A 20,339-nucleotide genomic window follows, 5' to 3' on the forward strand; every position below is an offset into this window, starting at 1 on the left:
AGACGAAAAAGATGCCCGAGTGTTTGAGTGGTATTTAAGTGTTTTTGCATTGAAAAAGGCTAAGATTGTATTCATTGGTTTATGGAATTAAAAAGATGACCAGAAGACACCAATATAAATGGCAAAAAAAAAATAAATTACATCTCTCTTTTTTTCTTAAAAAAGATGCTTCAGGTTTTCAAAACTTCAGAGAAAAGGAGCGATAACTAAAACATCTTCCACTTGAAAAACGGCGACAAAAAACATTGGTGTGCACATAGTCTTAGGCCGGGCTTTACTCTTGGAAGAATTGACACTTTCCCAGACAGAAGATGTCACTACGGCGCCCCTATGGGTCATTATGAGTCACTGCATCTCTGCAGATCAGATACTGATACATATAAACCACAAGGTATCGCATGTATGAGCGCTGAGCAATGATCGGACACCTGAGGGCGCAGATATTTATCCCTTCTATCTATCACATGTTCTCATACCACGACAATGATCGGCACAAGGAGAAGAAAAATAAAATACTCATCTCCTTCCACGTGCCGAGCGATGGGACGCACAGAGATGGATGCAATGTACAAGCTGGTCACTACTGATCCAACAATAAGGCATGCTGCAACCTGTAGTCCTATAACCAAGCCATTCGAGTCATTGGTCCATGCCGTCCACTAAAGCTACGTCCTTTAATCAGACTTTTCTGGCAGTCGTTCCAGCGGCCACAGGAAATAATATTATCCAACAAGGTATAAAATGGGCCAAGGCTGGAAAACCTTTATGCTGCGTGCACATGTTGCTTTTTTTTTCAGTGCAGATTTGTCACAAATGCTGAAAGTTTTCCTAATCACTGGGTAATAAAAAGTTCTGAAACTTTCCCATTTTGTGTTTCACTTCTCAAGAACTCTGCTTGCTTCGGCCTGACGGCAGATTATGGACGACATCCACTCTGGTGGAGAGGAGCGCAGGGGAGGCGGACAAGGAGTTTATATATTTTTTGAGGGGTGAGAGAGTAGGCGATGCGAACAGAGTTGTGACAAAGCCTCTCTTTCCCCCATGAAGACATACAATGTAACCGGCGCTGTCCAACATTCGCCGACATAATGTAACCTTGGACTGAGACAATCTGATCATCGGGACCTAAATTTCCAGTGGTTTCCCAGGACAAGAGCGCAGCATGGTCAGTGGACAAGGAGTGTCGTTGTGGGGGCTCCTCACCTCTTTATTAGAAGCCCCCAAGAATCTTCACAGGGAAAGTAAACACATGCCCGGAGCAAAGCTTACAGTTTCCAGTAAGTCATTTTATAGAAACTTATGTTTTGTTTTTTTTTCATATATATATTATTTAATCAGTCTGGCTAACCTTGAAAGCTTCACCGCCTACAGGAACAAAAAATAATAATTGCTTAAATTCCTTAGTCAAAACAGCCCTCATTTACATAACTTCTCATGATAAGAGATGGCGGCGAGAACTTTGACAAACAGCTTAGAAAATAGAAAAGAGCGGATGTTACCGAGGAGAATCATTGGAATAATTTCAGAATCATCATCAAGGCGGCGGCGAGGAGCGTCTGAGAATGTCACACGGCCAAACCAACGCCGATGCACCGCCGCGGTGTCCAAACAAAGGCCCAGGGGCCGGGAGCAGAGAATCACTGCGGTGTCCAAACATAGACCCAGGGGCCGGGGGCAGAGAATCACTGCAGTGTCCAAACAAAGGCCCAGGGACCGGGGCAGAGAATCACTGCCGTGTCCAAACAAAGGCCCAGGGACCGGGGCAGAGAATCACTGCAGTGTCCAAACAAAGGCCCAGGGGCCGGGAGCAGAGAATCACTGCAGTGTCCAAACATAGGCCCAGGGGCCGGGGCAGCGAATCACTGCAGTGTCCAAACAAAGGCCCAGGGGCCGGGGGCAGAGAATCACTGCAGTGTCCAAACAAAGGCCCAGGGGCCGGGGCAGCAAATCACTGCAGTGTCCAAACATAGGCCCAGGGGCCAGGGCAGCGAATCACTGCAGTGTCCAAACAAAGGCCCAGGGGCCGGGGGCAGCGAATCACTGCAGTGTCCAAAGGCCCAGGGGCCGGGGCAGCGAATCACTGCAGTGTCCAAAGGCCCAGGGGCCGGGAGCAGAGAATCGCTGCAGTGTCCAAACAAAGGCCCAGGGGCTGGGGGTAGCCATGGTGGGTCACTTTTTACTCATACAGTTATTTCTGGAGTAGCTTGGAGAGAATATTGAGGGGTGACGAGGGTAATCTCACTTCTGGGGTGACATTCTTACATGGAGACTGGGTCCGTATGATTAGATCACATCTTGTATCCTCTTGTTCATTTGCAGCTCTGAACTCAATATGAAAACTAGAGCATAAAATAAACGAATTAGAAAAAAAAAAAACTCTTATGCACGGCGGGGAGATAAACCCTGATGAGATGAGAGCGCAGGAGCTCGGATCAGGCCTTCTGGACAATTAGGCCACATTGATTTTTCTGGAAAGGTAAATTGAAATTAAATTTCCAAAAGTAACATCTATTTCAGGATGAGCAGCTCTGTGCCGCTCCGGCATCACTAATGTGCGTCCGGTGGAGGACGAGCCTCGCCTGCTTCTCTGGGAGCAGTAGAAGAAGTCAATAAGCTGCTCATAGACGGCCCCGACCCGCCTGTCGATACAAGGATCCGGGGAGAAGCGAGACATGAAGGAGGAACCAGAAGGAAGAGATCACACCACTCACATTTCATGAGGATAATTTTGCAGCGACTCAGAATCTGCAGGGAAACCCACCAGAAGATCCGCAGATGACGGCGACATTCAACTTTGTGAACTTTATTTATTACTTAAAATCAATAATTTTAGTAATTGGATTTCATAAATAATTTCGGACCTTTCGGCATTCACAAGTTTGATGTGTGATCATAAATGATCATAAATCAGCATAGAGGAGCTCAGAGACAGATAAAAGTCACAAGCTCAATGATATGATCCATGATAAGATCATGTCAGCAGTCACCACTAGGGGGAGCTCCCTGTATACAGAGAAACATAAGATCCTGTCTGCAGCCACCACTAGGGGGAGCTCCCTATATACAGAGATACATGATAAGATCCTGTCAGCAGTCACCACTAGGGGGAGCTCCCTGTATACACATACATGATAAGATCCTGTCAGCAGTCACCACTAGGGGGAGCTCCCTGTATACAGAGATACATAAGATCTTGTCTGCAGCCACCACTAGGGGGAGCTCCCTGTATACAGAGATACATGATAAGATCCTGTCTGCAGTCACCACTAGGGGGAGCTCCCTGTATACAGAGATACATGATAAGATCCTATCTGCAGCCACCACTAGGGGGAGCTCCCTGTATACAGAGATACATGATAAGATCCTGTCTGCAGTCACCACTAGGGGGAGCTCCCTGTATACAGAGATACATGATAAGATCCTGTCTGCAGTCACCACTAGGGGGAGCTCCCCGTATACAGAGATACATGATAAGATCCTGTCTGCAGTCACCACTAGGGGGAGCTCCCTGTATACAGAGATACATGATAAGATCCTATCTGCAGCCACCACTAGGGGGAGCTCCCTGTATACAGAGATACATGATAAGATCCTATCTGCAGTCACCACTAGAAGGAGCTCCCTGTATACAGGACTCTCGGGTAACTCAGTAACAGATATATAGATGGCAAATTGCACCTCATTCTTAATAAAATACAATTCCAAAGTAAAATAAATTGTCCACAAAATGAGAACGAGCCCTTTAGTCTGCAAAACAAGCAGTAAAGCTAAAGTGTGCAGCTCCTGAGGCTTCCGGCAGACAGGCTGCAATATTTCGGTCCCGTGGGGGCGCACTCCAATCTCTGACCCCAGGCCTGTCCTCGGAGGGGTGCACAACACACAGAGCTCTGGATGGGGGACAAGCCCGAGCCAGCTTGGTCTTTTGGCCATTTTATCTCAGGACGCGATCATTCGTTGGTCAGGATTGTGCCGGACTCCATTGAGGTTGGACTTAGCTCCTTGGATCTGCTTTTGGACGCCATTAACCCCTTTACTCCCAGGTTCCTGGCTGCAGGTCATTCAGGAGCGGCGTCTCCAGGAATAATTCACAACTTATTATTAGCTCCCAATTAACAGTCTCCGTGCATTAATTAGCAGCTGCGGCAGGGTATCACATCTGAGCCCCGAGGTTCATCCTAAAAGTATCTCTGAATTCGGCCACATGAAGAAGCTTCTGACGTTCTTCACAGTCTTTATTCCGCGCCTATTTCTTCTTCCTGCGCCGGTGACTGATCGGGAAACTTTGCCATTATTCCGTGTGATTAATGAGAGCTATTTTTAAGAATATTTTGCAGCTTATGAACGAGGCCCATACAATGTGTCACGCAGACAGATCGCTTATTTACCATACACCAGATGGAGGCGAGCGGCGAAACAAACTTTCTCACATTCACAACATTCAGGAAAAACTTCTGCACATTTATAAACTTCAGGAACCACGTGCACGTAACAGTCCCTGCCAGGCACAGAAAACGACAGCTGAGGGGCGTGCAGACTTTATATACTTTACTAGATCAATAACCCAGAGGCTGAAAACCTGCGGAGACCAAACATCTCACGGCTGAGGGTTTGCACCAATTCTATCCAGTCTCCTGCGCAAGGACGTAACTATGGGGTCAGCAGTCATACCTGGACAATGGTACCCCCCCAAAAAAAGGTATAAAATTGCAAATCAAAAGTCCTTTAAGTTCTGACATTCTGGACCCTGCTACATTTGAACATCTTCCCATTTCTGCATGTCTTGGACCCCACACCCATTTTCGGACCCCGTTGACTTGAGTAGGATTCTCTTTGGCATTTGCATGGTACAGCCGTATATAGGAAGACACTGCATGGTGCAGAACACTCTTTCGCCTCATCCTTTGCTCCACTTCCATCGCCCGTAGTATCGAGATGCAATATTTGGAGAGACAATTTGGATTGCACCTATTTGTTGTAATAAAGTGCGACTGTAAACCTCAGAACATAATACACCCAGACGGACCTGGAGAAAGCCCATTACCGGCCAGCGCAGGACGAGAGCGCGGCTCAGCCCAGACTCACTCACATTGCTCATTACTTCCAAGACATTTACAGAACAATGAGGAGAGGGACGCGCGTCGCAGAGACGAGTGATGGAGAGCACTCCAGCTTATTGGCAGCGCCAGCTGCAAATGGTCTTTAATCAAAAATACGAATTACCATTGTAATAAGAAGCGGAACAAAAAAAAAAAACACTCCACAACTCTGTCTCCAGCGCTAATTTTCTGTGACATTTCTGTGCAAATCTGAGAGGTCTGGATATATCAATAACTCTGCGGGAATCGTGTGGAAATGTGCAGAACAGAGTCAGAGCTTCTATTCAGGGCTTCAGAAGCAAATGTTGCTAAACCCAAAAAAGAACGGATTTACTGAGAATGCCGGACAGACCCCCTAGAGAGCAGGAGAAGCACGCAGGCATAATATTGATCTGTGTAGAGTTTATAGCTGACATCACCCCCCTCCAGTCCAAAGACCTGACACATGGATTTTGTGCTTTATTCAAAAATCTAAATGTCTATTTTATATGATAACATTGACCTTAAATTAAGCAACTACTTCATAACAAATTGGAACTTTAAAAAGGCACAACATTCTGTGCTGAATGGCCGCAAAATATCATTACAGCAGTCAAAAGAAATCCCCATGGGGAGATACACAAGATCCTGTCTGCAGCCACCACTAGGGGGAGCTCCCTGTATACAGAGATACATGATAAGATTCTGTCTGCAGCCACCACTAGGGGGAGCTCCCTGTATACAGAGATACATGATAAGATCCTGTCTGCTGTCACCACTAGGGGGAGCTCCCTGTATACAGAGGTACATGATAAGATCTTGTCTGCAGCCACCACTAGGGGGAGCTCCCTGTATACAGAGATACATGATAAGATCCTGTCTGCGGCCACCACTAGGGGGAGCTCCATGTATACAGAGATACATGATAAGATCCTGTCTGCGGCCACCACTAGGGGGAGCTCCCTGTATAGAGAGATACATGATAAGATCCTGTCTGCGGTCACCACTAGGGGGAGCTCCCTGTATACAGAGATACATGATAAGATCCTGTCTGCAGCCACCAGTAGGGGGAGCTCCCTGTATACAGAGATACATGATAAGATCTTGTCTGCAGCCACCACTAAGGGGAGCTCCCTGTATACAGAGATACATGATAAGATCCTGTCTGCAGCCACCACTAGGGGGAGCTCCCTGTATACAGAGATACATGATAAGATCCTGTCTGCTGCCACCACTAGGGGGAGCTCCCTGTATACAGAGATACATGATAAGATCCTGTCTGCAGCCACCACTAGGGGGAGCTCCCTGTATACAGAGATACATGATAAGATCCTGTCTGCAGCCACCACTAGGGGGAGCTCCCTGTATACAGAGATACATGATAAGATCCTGTCTGCAGCCACCACTAGGGGGAGCTCCCTGTATACAGAGATACATGATAAGATCCTGTCTGCAGCCACCACTAGGGGGAGCTCCCTGTATACAGAGATACATGATAAGATCCTGTCTGCAGTCACCACTAGGGGGAGCTCCCTGTATACAGAGATACATGATAAGATTCTCTCTGCAGTCACCACTAGGGGGAGCTCCCTGTATACAGAGATACATGATAAGATTCTCTCTGCAGTCACCATTAGTAGGGGCATAACAATTACAGTTGCAGCAGGAAGGTAGGCCAGGATGGGGAACATTCTTTCATTATGGGAAGGGGGTAACATAAATGTCTTTATAGGATTTAGAAAACTAAGAGGGCTAATGCATTCGACCAACGTATAGGTGGGGCCCAGGTCCAATTTTTGCACCAGTGCTTTTCGGACGCCACTGACCATTCTGCGGAGTTTAGGAGCTCACTCTATAAATACGGAGGCAGATTTACTAAACCTGTCTACACTTATTTTAACGCCAGATTCTTTTGCTTTCAGAGCAAATAAGCTGCTGCCAGGAATGTTTGCCAGTGCTTTTTTTCTACTCTGATCATTGAAAACACAAGCAGAATGCTGATACAATGGTGGAAAAGGGAGAGCTATAGAACACAGCAATCTCGTGTATGGCCTGCAAGTCTGAAAATGCTACAAATGTATCAGGGACAATTGGGACAATTACTTTTCCATGGAGTCAGTATTCCTGAATGAATTGCATTACATATATGGGGAGCTACAGAATATATTGTTGTCTCATTAATGACTGGAATTAAACCTATTATTACTCAGTGATGTAAATACAGAAATGCAACTTTGTAATTTACGCAGTTTCGCTTCCTCCATACTAAGGCAGAGTCCAGACCTGGAGCATCTGTCAGGGGTTTTCTATATGGATTCTGAACCAACATTTTTGGCAATTTACAATTCATCATTTGCAAGGAAGGTTTACGTCACTCTTCTTTTTTTAGATCTTGGTATTCGGTGACTTTTTTTTTTGCACCGACATAATCAAAATAAAAACAATGAATTTTGTGCAAGGTAAAAAATAAATAAATAAATAAATAAATAAATCTTTTTTTCCCCTGTTTTAATCACTTTTGCGACTTTTTACAGCAAAAATTTGCACATTTTGCAGAAATTGCTTTGAATAAAAGAAGTCCTGGTGTACATAAAATCACTCCCGGCGGGACTGCAGTAGATTTGCGACGTATGAGCGCATAAACTACGTCCGTAAAATACGCATAAGGCCGGTTTCACACGTCAGTGGCTCCGGTACGTGAGGTGACAGTTTCCTCACGTACCGGAGACACTGACACACGTAGACACATTAAAATCAATGCATCTGTGCAGATGTCATTGATTTTTTGCGGACCGTGTCTCCGTGTGCCAAACACGGAGACATGTCAGTGTTCGTGGGAGCGCACGGATTACACGGACCCAATAGAGTCAATGGGTCCATGTAAAACACGGACCACACACGGACGTTCTCCGTCTGGGGTCCGTGTGCGTGCAGGAGACAGCGCTACAGTAAGCGCTGTCCCCCCCACATGGTGCTGAAGCCGCGATTCATATGTTCCCTGCAGCAGCGTTTGCTGCAGAGAAAATATGAATAATAGTGTTTAAAATAAAGAGCTATGTGTCCGCCGCCCCCCCACCCCCTGTGCGCCCCCCGCTGTCCTGAAAATACTCACCCGCTCCCACATTGGCTGTCACTCCTTCCTCTCTGCCCCGCGCCTCCTACTGTATGCGGTCACGTGGGGCCGCTCATTTACAATCATGAATAGTCGGCTCCGCCCCTATGGGAGGTGGAGCCACATATTCATGACTGTAAATGATCGGCCCCACGTGACCGCATACACTAGAAGCCGCGGCCAGAGCAGGAAGCAACGAGGGAGGCGGGTAAGTATTTTCTGAACAGCGGGGGGGGGGGGGCGCACAGGGGGTGGGAGGGCGGCGGACACATAGATCTTTATTTTAAACACTATTATTCATATTTTCTCTGCAGCAAACGCTGCTGCAGGGAACATATGAATCGCGTCTTCAGCACGATGCAGGGTACCACACGCGTGGGTACCACACGCTCCGTGTGGTACCCACTCGCCATACGGGCGGCACACGTGTGCCGCACGTATGGCCTACGTGAGTTCCCAGGCACACGGACACGGATAACTCCGGTACCGATTTATTCCGGTACCGGAATTATCTGGACGTGTGGGACAGCCCTAACACACGGCCCAATGATTCCCTATGTCCCAGCTCCTATCCTGATCAGTATTATACGGTCTTGTACGGCCGTACAAAATTGCAGCATGCTGCGTTTGTCACCGTATTGCGCAAAAAAAATCGCCAATGAGAGTCTATGGGGCGAGAAAAATACGGATTACACACGGACCAGCAGTGTGACCTGCGAGAAATACGCACCGGTGTTAGAGAGAAAAGCCGGTAATTCAATTGCCGGCTTTTCATTTCTCCTTCCCAAACCCGACAAGATATGAGACATGGTTTACATACAGTAAACCATCTCATACCCTTTTTTTTTTCCGCATATATTTGTTTGTTTTTTTTACTTTGTTTCAGGACGATGGTCTTCAGGTGGATTAAGAGTCTAATAAAATAGTACAACACCCTGTGTCTTTATTTCATTAAAGGACTTTGTAATAATGTGTGTGTGTGTGTGTGTGTGTGTTTTATTAACCATTTCGTACTATTGGATTAATAATGGATAGGTGTCATAATTGACGCCTCTCCATTATTAATCTGGCTTAATGTCACCTCACAATAGCAAGGTGACATTAACCCTTCATTACCCCATATCCCACCACTACACAGGAATGGGAAGAGAGAGGCCAAGTGCCAGAATAGGCGCATCTTCCAGATGTGCCTTTTCTGGGGTGGCTGGGGGCAGATGTTTGTAGCCAGGGGGGGCCAATAACCATGGACCCTCTCTAGGCTATTAATATCTGCCCTCAGTCACTGACTTTACCACTCTGGCGGAGAGAATTGCGCGGGAGCCCACGCCAATTTTTTCCGCGATTTAACCCTTTATTTTACAAGCTACAGTGCCCAAATTTTGCACATACACACTACTAACATTAGTAGTGTGGAATATGCAAAAAAAAAGAGATATGAGATGGTTTACTGTATGTAAACCATGTCTCATATCATGTCGGGTTTGGGATGGAGAAATGAAAAGCCGGCAATTGAATTACCGGCTTTTCACATATATCGCGCTGAATTAAATATAAATACAGAATATATATATATATATATATATATATATATATATATATATATATATATATATATATATATATATATATATATATATATATATGTATCTCAATGACACACACATATATATATATATATATATATATATATACTGTATATATATATATATATATATATATATATATATATATATATATATATATATATATATATATATATACTGTATATATGTATATATGTTTTACCGAACATTTGAGCACATAAATCCATTAGATGTCGGTTTTGCAAGCCTGCGAGAAAATATCGCAGTACGGATGCCATACGGATTACATACGGAGGATGCCATGCGCAAAATACGCTGACACACCCTGCCTACGGATGACATACGGATCAGTATTTTGGGGACTTTTCTGCGTATTACGGCCATAAAAAACACTTACATACGCTGAGTGCGACGCCGGCCTAAGAGGAACTAGGGCTCGTTACAATGTATGCACCCGTGTAAGAGGAACCAGGGCTCATTTCAATGTATGCACCCGTGTAAGAGGAACCAGGGCTCGTTACAATGTATGCACCCGTGTAAGAGGAACCAGGGCTCGTTACAATGTATGCACCCGTGTAAGAGGAACGTTCCCATTCACCGAGAGCTTTATTAGGGCGAGCCTTTTAATTCTGATTATCATACAGCTCCCACTATAATATAACCATTAGGTGACACCACTCACAGACCAGTCCACTGGTGGACGCAGCCCTGCCTCTGCAGACTATTCATGGCCTCCAACACCCCCCGCTATAGGGGGATTCATGCAGGACGCCATTCATCCCCGTGACACTATAATACTTGTATGTCCACAGTGACCACAGCTCACGGCACAGGAGATCCAGTGTGTGCCGGCAGCGGAGGACTGAACCAAACAAGAAAATAAAATCAATCTAAAGAGGAGAAAGGAGGCAGAAGGGGGAGACATGATCCTGCCGAGAGAGAGGAAACTGGAGCTACAAAGAGGAGATTGTTCAGGGAAGCGAAAGAGTGACAGAGCTGGACTGACAGGAACTAACAGGGGTGCACATATATACTGAGTATATCACGATATAACCACTGCACCCTGGAGGAATGTACATATACCGAGTATATCACGTTATAAAAACTGCACCCAGGAGGAATGTACATATACCGAGTGTATCACGATATAACCACTGCATCCAGGAGGAATGTACATATACCAAGTGTATCACGATATAAAAACTGCACCCAGGAGGAATGTACATATACCGAGTATATCACGATATAAAAACAGCACCCAGGAGGAATCTACATATACCGAGTATATCACGATATAAAAACTGCACCCAGGAGGAATGTACATATACAGAGTATATCACGATATAAAAACTGCACCCAGGAGGAATGTACATATACAGAGTGTATCACGATATAACCACTGCATCCAGGAGGAATGTACATATACCAAGTATATCACGATATAAAAACTGCACCCAGGAGGAATGTACATATACAGAGTATATCACGATATAAAAACTGTACCCAGGAGGAATGTACATATACCGAGTGTATCACGATATAACCACTGCATCCAGGAGGAATGTACATAAACCGAGTATATCACGATATAAAAACTGCACCCTGGAGGAATGTACATATACCGAATGTATCAAGATATAACCACTGCATCCAGGAGGAATGTACATATACCAAGTATATCACGATATAAAAACTGCACCCAGGAGGAATGTACATATACAGAGTATATCACGATATAAAAACTGCACCCAGGAGGAATGTACATATACAGAGTGTATCACGATATAACCACTGCACCCAGGAGGAATGTACATATACATGGCTCAGTGGTTAGCACTGTTGCTTTGCAGCGCTGGGGTCCTGGGTTCAAATCCCACCAAGGACAACATCTGCAAGGAGTTTGTATGTTCTCCCTGTGTTTGCGTGGGTTTCCTCCTGGTTCTCCGGTTTCCTCCCACATTCCAAAGACATACTGATAGGGAATTTAGATTGTGAGCCCCATCGGGGACAGTGATGATAATGTGTGCAAACTGTAAAGCGCTGCGGAATGTTAGCCACTGCACCCAGGAGGGATGTACATAAATATAAGGAGTGTATCACGATATAAACCAGTGTACACAGGAGGGATGTACATATACCGAGTATATCACAATATAAACCACTACACCCAGGAGGGATGTACATAAATATAAGAAGTTTTACACGATGTAAACCAGTGTACACAGGAGGGATGTACATATACCGAGTATATCACGATATAAAAACTGCACCCAGGAGGGATGTACATAAATATAAGAAGTGTATCACGATATAAACCAGTGTACACAGGAGGGATGTACATATACCGAGTATATCACAATATAAACCACTGCAGCCAGGAGGGATGGACATATACACGATTTAAACTACTGTACACAACAGGGATGTACACATACAGAGTATATCACGATATAAACCACTGTACATAGGAGAAATGTACCTATACCAAAGTATATCACGACATGGCACACAGACACAATGTACATAAACCGAGTAAATCAGGATACAGACCCCTCTCAAGTATGCAACAATATACACCACCACACACAGGAAGAATAAACATAAGCCAAGTATATTGCGATAGAGACCACGGCTTACAGAAGTGTTGTCACATAAGGGGCCCCCACACAGGATGCATGTACGTATGTCAAGCTTTTCATGATAGAGACTTAGGAGAGATACACATATATTGAGTATATCACGATAGAGATCCCCATACACAGTGACTGTACAAATATCAGTAATATCACAACAGAGAACCTGCAGACAGGAAGAATAACGAGTACATCACGATAGAAGCCTCTACGCACAGGAATAATATATATATATATATTATATGTATAATATATCTCTATCTGTATTATATCACGATAGAATCACCTGTGTATAGGAGGGGTGTACAAATAAAACGTGCTTGTCATGATAGAGAAGGTATATATACACTGTATATTCAGTGTACCGGTATATATACCAAGTATATCACAATAGCGCCCTTCACAGGAGAGGTGCGTACATGCATCATGTATATCATAGTAGACACAGGAGGGATGTACATATGCCAGATATATCGCGACCGAGGCCATAATATAGGAGGGATGGACATATATCAAGTAAGGCACAACAGAGCCCCTCATACAGGAAGCATCTACATATTCCAAGAATATCATGACAGAGATCACAATAAAAAGGAGGACTGTATGTAAACTGGTTATATTGCGATAGGGATCATCATGCACATGGAAAGCATATCATGATAAACATCTTAGCACAAGGAAAGAAAGTCCATGCAGTATACTGAGTATATCACGATAGACACAAGCATACACAGGAGGAATGTAAGCATACTGAGCATATCATGATAGATATATATTATATGTGATAGACCCCATCACATATAAATATGGATCAAATATACCAAAGTGGAGACCTTGATGCAGAAAAGAAACGTGAAGAGCATTCATACACTCACTGCATATCACGACAGACATACATGTACTAGATGGTGGCCCGATTCTAACTCATCGGGTATTCTAGAATATGCATGTCCACGAAGTATATTGCCCAGCCATGTAGTATATTGCCCAGTCACGGACAGACATACTTGTATACGTATCGTCTATGGCTGCACTACTACATATCATGACAGGAAGATCCCTCTGCCATCATGTTACCAGACTCCATGTATCAGCACAGAGTCTCCGCGCATCTACCAGCCTGGCGTATCACGATACAGGAAGAACTCACGGATACAGTCTGTACAATGATCGATATGCAATTGACGCTGCAAATAAAGGCAAAATAACCGGCATCTGCCCTGTCAGAACCTACAGCGGTCCTATATACCAGCAGAGGAAGCCTTATATACCAACAGGAGCACAGTAAGACGGGGTTAAACACATACACTACACATCTGCACATAACAATACAAATTATTCTACATGCAGGGTTATATCACAACACAGAAAATACATTTACAGGAATATCAGGACAAGGAGCCTACATCTACTGTCGTATCATGACAAAACATGTACGTATACTTGTATCCTGACAAAGACCCTATATATCATGACAGATCCTCTATATACATTATATCATGATAGATCCCCTATATACACTATATCATCATGACAGATCATATATATACAGACACATATGTACACACACATCATATGATAGGTCCCCTATATACACTATAATATCATGACATATCCTCTATTATACACTATATCATCATGACAGATCCTAAACATATACATCATATCATGATAGGTCCCCTATACACACTATAATGACATATCCTCTATATACATTATATGATGATAGATCCTGTGTATACACTATAGTATCATGACAGATCCTCTATATACACCATTATATCACAACAGATCCTCTATATACACCATTATATCATGACAGAGCCCCTACATGCATAGTTATATCATGAGAGTCCCTACATGCACCAATATATAATGACAGATCCTCTATGTACACCGTTATATCATAATAGAGCTCCTACATGCACCATTATATCATGATAGAGCCCCTACATGCACCATTATATCATGATAGAGCCCCTACATGCATAGTTAAATCATGACAGAGCCCCTACATGCACCATTATATCATGATAGATCCCCTACATGCACCATTATATCATGATAAAGCCCCTACATGCATGGTTATATCATGACAGAACCCCTACATGCACCATTATATCATGATAGAGCCCCTATATGCATAGTTATATCATGACAGAGCCCCTACATACACCATTATATAATGACAGATCCTCTATGTACACCATTATATCATGACAGAGCATAACTATATGTTGAGAAGACGTGACATGCACTGACAGTTTCAGGACAGTGAGATCTTAGACACATTGCCCCCTCATGTTGGAAAAACCAAATCCCCTTCATCACTACGGCTGAGCACATCTGGTATGTGTGACGCCTTCATGGGAACACAGCGAGCGGCTACAATCCTGAGACGGGTACATGGTGCCAATATGACGGCATAGTCCAGGCATTGCATGGTCAGGTAAATGTAAGGCGACAGTGGTGTAACACGTAGTGATAAATATCACGGGCTCCTGAATCTTCCTATACAGACCAATGCGCAGCAGATTAGAGTGTCAGGACATAGGACAGAACACATTATATCCCAGCACACAGGGCGGCTCTGTATCCGCCACCTCCAGCACCACCGAACAGCTAACACAAGGAAAGACCCTCCAGCTGTGAGAGCAGTGTACAGAATACACCAGGGGCAGAAGAGGAGGATGATACAGGGACAGTCACCAGCATGGAAGAGGCTCACGAGCAAACCAGCCAATCTATCAGTATATCCACATCATATACAGGATCGGTGTACAATACAGCGCATCGTACCGTGGACTGTGCACGGACAGCTGCAGATATCACACATCCATAACTGGGTTACATGACATTCCCCAATATGCAGCAATATGTACCGGAATATAGCAGCGAGGAGCAGACCCCCAGGATAGGCATAAGAGGAGGAGGCTCTGCAAAGGGGGATCTAACGCAGAGATGAGCCCCAAAGAGACTGAGCCATGGAGGGAAGGGGAAGAACTGGGGAGCAAGGGACGGAACGAAGAGCGGCTGCTCCTCATCATCACATCCATATCCATGGAGCTTACAGGAGGCATGGGGCGTCCATACACAGGCAAATGCGGATGCGGAGACCAATATAGCACAGGCGTATAGGGGGCACAGATATACTAGAGTACAGAGGCACAGATATACTGGAGTACAGGTGTATAGGGGGCACAGATATACTGGAGTACAGGTGTATAGGGGGCACAGATATACTGGAGTACAGGTGTATAGGGGGCACAGATATACTGGAGTACAGGTGTATAGGGGGCACAGATATACTGGAGTACAGGTGTATAGGGGGCACAGATATACTGGAGTACAGGTGTATAGGGGGCACAGATATACTGAGTACAGGTGTATAGGGGGCACAGATATACTGAGTACAGGTGTATAGGGGGCACAGATATACTGGAGTACAGGTGTATAGGGGGCACAGATATACTGGAGTACAGGTGTATAGGGGGCACAGATATACTGGAGTACAGGTGTATAGGGGGCACAGATATACTGGTGTACAGGTGTATAGGGGGCACAGATATACTAGAGTACACAGGCACAGATATACTGGAGTACAGGTGTATAGGGGGCACAGATATACTAGAGTACACAGGCACAGATATACTGGAGTACAGGTGTATAGGGGGCACAGATATACTGGAGTACAGGTGTATAGGGGGCACAGATATACTGGAGTACAGGTGTATAGGGGCACAGATATACTGGAGTACAGGTGTATAGGGGCACAGATATACTGGAGTACAGGTGTATAGGGGGCACAGATATACTGGAGTACAGGTGTATAGGGGGCACAGATATACTGGAGTACAGGTGTATAGGGGGCACAGATATACTGGAGTACAGGTGTATAGGGGGCACAGATATACTGGAGTACAGGTGTATAGGGGGCACAGATATACTGGAGTACAGGTGTATAGGGGGCACAGATATACTGAGTACAGGTGTATAGGGGGCACAGATATACTGAGTACAGGTGTATAGGGGGCACAGATATACTGGAGTACAGGTGTATAGGGGGCACAGATATACTGGAGTACAGGTGTATAGGGGGCACAGATATACTGGTGTACAGGTGTATAGGGGCACAGATATACTGAGTACAGGTGTATAGGGGGCACAGATATACTGGAGTACAGGTGTATAGGGGGCACAGATATACTGGAGTACAGGTGTATAGGGGGCACAGATATACTGGAGTACAGGTGTATAGGGGGCACAGATATACTGGAGTACAGGTGTATAGGGGGCACAGATATAGTGGAGTACAGGTGTATAGGGGGCACAGATATACTGGAGTACAGGTGTATAGGGGGCACAGATATACTGGAGTACAGGTGTATAGGGGGCACAGATATAGTGGAGTACAGGTGTATAGGGGGCACAGATATAGTGGAGTACAGGTGTATAGGGGGCACAGATATAGTGGAGTACAGGTGTATAGGGGCTCAGATATACTGGAGTACAGGTGTATAGGGGCTCAGATATACTGGAGTACAGATGTATAGGGGCAAAGACATACAAAATTAAAGGCATATAGATGTGCACATAGACATACAAGATTACAGGTGTATAGGGGCGCACAGACATACTGGAGTACAGGCGTATAGGGGTGCATATAGATATATGGGAATGCACAAGGACACATATGAAAGGTGTATAGGGGTGCATTTAGATATATGGGGTGCATAGACACATGGTACAGGAATATAGTGGTGCATAAAGATATTTGGGGTACGCATGGACACAGGATTGGCGTATAGGGGTGCATATAGATATATAGGGGTGCACACAGACACAGGCATTTACATATAGATATATAGGGGTTCTCACTATACCATGTCTGCTCCCACACGATACAGGGGTGCAGACAATTGGGGGTCGCAGCACATAGACGGCGCTGCTTGGGGTCACTATTTACAGCAGCGCAAGTTAGTACCGTAAGTGCTGGGTGCAGATAGCGCCGTTACTTACCCAGTGCCAGGTGCAAAAGGGGCAGCAGCAGGGCGCCGAGCCCGGGGCAGCTCATCACTCCCATGCCGACCCCGGTACCTCCATCTGCTTCACACGGCGGAGTGCAGACCGGGCGTCCCCGGAGCCCTGCGTTGCTGCGGGCGCATTCCTTGTAAGAAGCCCCCAGCCGCCGGGTGAGAAGAGCGGCGGCGCCGGGTGTCTGAGCCTGAGCTCCGCGGCTCCGTCCTCACTGCCTGCAGCAGCCACAGCAGCCTGGCATCAACTGCTCCTCCAGCCGCTGCCTCCTCCTCCTCGATCCCCTCCCCAACCAGCCCGTCTCACGGAGTGCCCACTCCCCTGCCTCCATCACCCTGCCCTCTGCCGGGGCGCTCAGTGCCCTATATCCGTCATTCAGCCTCCGTCTCACGGAGCGCGCAGTCCCACTCGTGTCTGTGCGTCTCATGGAGCGTCCACTGCCTCTCCTGATCTCTGCCGTCTCATGGAGCGCTCAGAGCCTGCTGTCCGTCACTCAGACTGTCTCATGGAGCGCTCAGAGCCTGCTAGCCGTCACTCAGGCTGTCTCATGGAGCGCTCAGAAAATGCTATCCGTCACTCAGGCTGTCTCATGGAGCGCTCAGAGCCTGCTAGCCATCACTCAGGCTGTCTCATGGAGTGCTCAGAGCCTGCTAGCCATCACTCAGGCTGTCTCATGGAGTGCCCACTACAGATCATCCCTCTACCATATGGAGTACTGGACTGTCTCTGTCGTCTCATGGAGTGCTCAGACTTCGATGTTAGTTAGTCCATTCCATGAAGTGCCCACTCCTCATCCCTGTACAGTCTCCTGCAGTGCCCATTCTCCTGTCTCATCACCCAGTTCATCTGGCTTCTCATGGAGTGCCCACTGCCTTCTGTCCATCACTCTGTCCCTATATTATGGAGTGCCCACTGCCTTCTGTCCATCACTCTGTCCCTATATTATGGAGTGCCCACTGCCTTCTGTCCATCACTCTGTCCCTACATTATGGAGTGCCCACTGCCTTCTGTCCATCACTCTGTCCCTACATTATGGAGTGCCCACTGCCTTCTGTCCCTACATTTTTGAGTGCCCACTGCCTTCTGTCCATCACTCTCTCCCTACATCATGGAGCGCCCACTGATTTCTGTCCATCACTCTATACCTACATCATGGAGTGCCCACTGCCTTCTGTCCACCACTCTCTACCTACATCATGGAGTGCCCACTGCCTTCTATCCATCACTATATACCTACATTATGGAGTGCCCACTGCCTTCTATCCATCACTATATACCTACATCATGGAGTGCCCACTGCCTTCTATCCATCACTATATACCTACATCACGGAGTGCCCACTGCCTTCTATCCATCACTATATACCTACATTATGGAGTGCCCACTGCCTTCTATCCATCACCATATACCTACATCATGGAGTGCCCACTGCCTTCTGTCCACCACTCTCTACCTACATCATGGAGTGCCCAGTGCCTTCTGTCCATCACTATATACCTACATTATGGAGTGCCCACTGCCTTCTATCCATCACTATATACCTAGATCATGGAGTGCCCACTGCCTTCTATCCATCACTATATACCTAGATCATGGAGTGCCCACTGCCTTCTATCCATCACTATATACCTACATTATGGAGTGCCCACTGCCTTCTATCCATCACTCTGTCCCTATATTATGGAGTGCCCACTGCCTTCTGTCCATCACTCTGTCCCTACATTATGGAGTGCCCACTGCCTTCTGTCCATCACTCTGTCCCTACATTATGGAGTGCCCACTGCCTTCTGTCCCTACATTTTTGAGTGCCCACTGCCTTCTGTCCATCACTCTCTCCCTACATCATGGAGCGCCCACTGATTTCTGTCCATCACTCTATACCTACATCATGGAGTGCCCACTGCCTTCTGTCCACCACTCTCTACCTACATCATGGAGTGCCCACTGCCTTCTATCCATCACTATATACCTACATTATGGAGTGCCCACTGCCTTCTATCCATCACTATATACCTACATCATGGAGTGCCCACTGCCTTCTGTCCACCACTCTCTACCTACATCATGGAGTGCCCAGTGCCTTCTGTCCATCACTATATACCTACATTATGGAGTGCCCACTGCCTTCTATCCATCACTATATACCTAGATCATGGAGTGCCCACTGCCTTCTATCCATCACTATATACCTAGATCATGGAGTGCCCACTGCCTTCTATCCATCACTATATACCTACATTATGGAGTGCCCACTGCCTTCTATCCATCACTCTATACCTACATTATGGAGTGCCCACTGCCTTCTATCCATCACTATATACCTACATCATGGAGTACCCACTGCCTTCTATCCATCACTATATACCTACATTATGGAGTGCCCACTGCCTTCTATCCATCACTATATACCTACATCATGGAGTGCCCACTGCCTTCTACCCATCACTATATACCTACATTATGGAGTGCCCACTGCCTTCTATCCATCACTATATACCTACATCATGGAGTGCCCACTGCCTTCTATCCATCACTATATACCTACATCACGGAGTGCCCACTGCCTTCTATCCATCACTATATACCTACATTATGGAGTGCCCACTGCCTTCTATCCATCACTATATACTTACATCACGGAGTGCCCACTGCCTTCTATCCATCACTATATACCTACATCATGGAGTGCCCACTGCCTTCTGTCCACCACTCTCTACCTACATCATGGAGTGCCCAGTGCCTTCTGTCCATCACTATATACCTACATTATGGAGTGCCCACTGCCTTCTATCCATCACTATATACCTAGATCATGGAGTGCCCACTGCCTTCTATCCATCACTATATACCTAGATCATGGAGTGCCTACTGCCTTCTATCCATCACTATATACCTACATTAT

The 20,339-nt window shown here is 45.8% G+C and overlaps 1 protein-coding gene across 4 annotated transcripts in view; it reads right to left on the bottom strand.

Moving 5' to 3' along the window:
• The window catches only part of IGSF21 (immunoglobin superfamily member 21), a 552,595-nt gene extending 534,700 nt beyond the window's left edge, over positions 1 to 17,895 (bottom strand). For 2 of the 4 annotated variants that reach the window (XM_077260350.1, XM_077260349.1), the window contains exon 1: positions 17,423 to 17,819. Coding sequence is in view for 2 of the 4 variants with exons in the window: in XM_077260347.1 (XP_077116462.1) it covers positions 17,423 to 17,486 (64 nt within the window). In the remaining 2 variants the exon portion in view is untranslated. Of the gene's footprint in view, positions 1 to 17,422 lie in introns of all 4 variants that reach the window. The other 2 variants (XM_077260347.1, XM_077260348.1) reach the window with 2 other exon arrangements.
• Positions 17,896 to 20,339: the final 2,444 nt, after the last annotated feature.

Source organism: Ranitomeya variabilis, chromosome 4, assembly GCF_051348905.1.
Source record: "Ranitomeya variabilis isolate aRanVar5 chromosome 4, aRanVar5.hap1, whole genome shotgun sequence".
NCBI lineage: Eukaryota > Metazoa > Chordata > Amphibia > Anura > Dendrobatidae > Ranitomeya > Ranitomeya variabilis.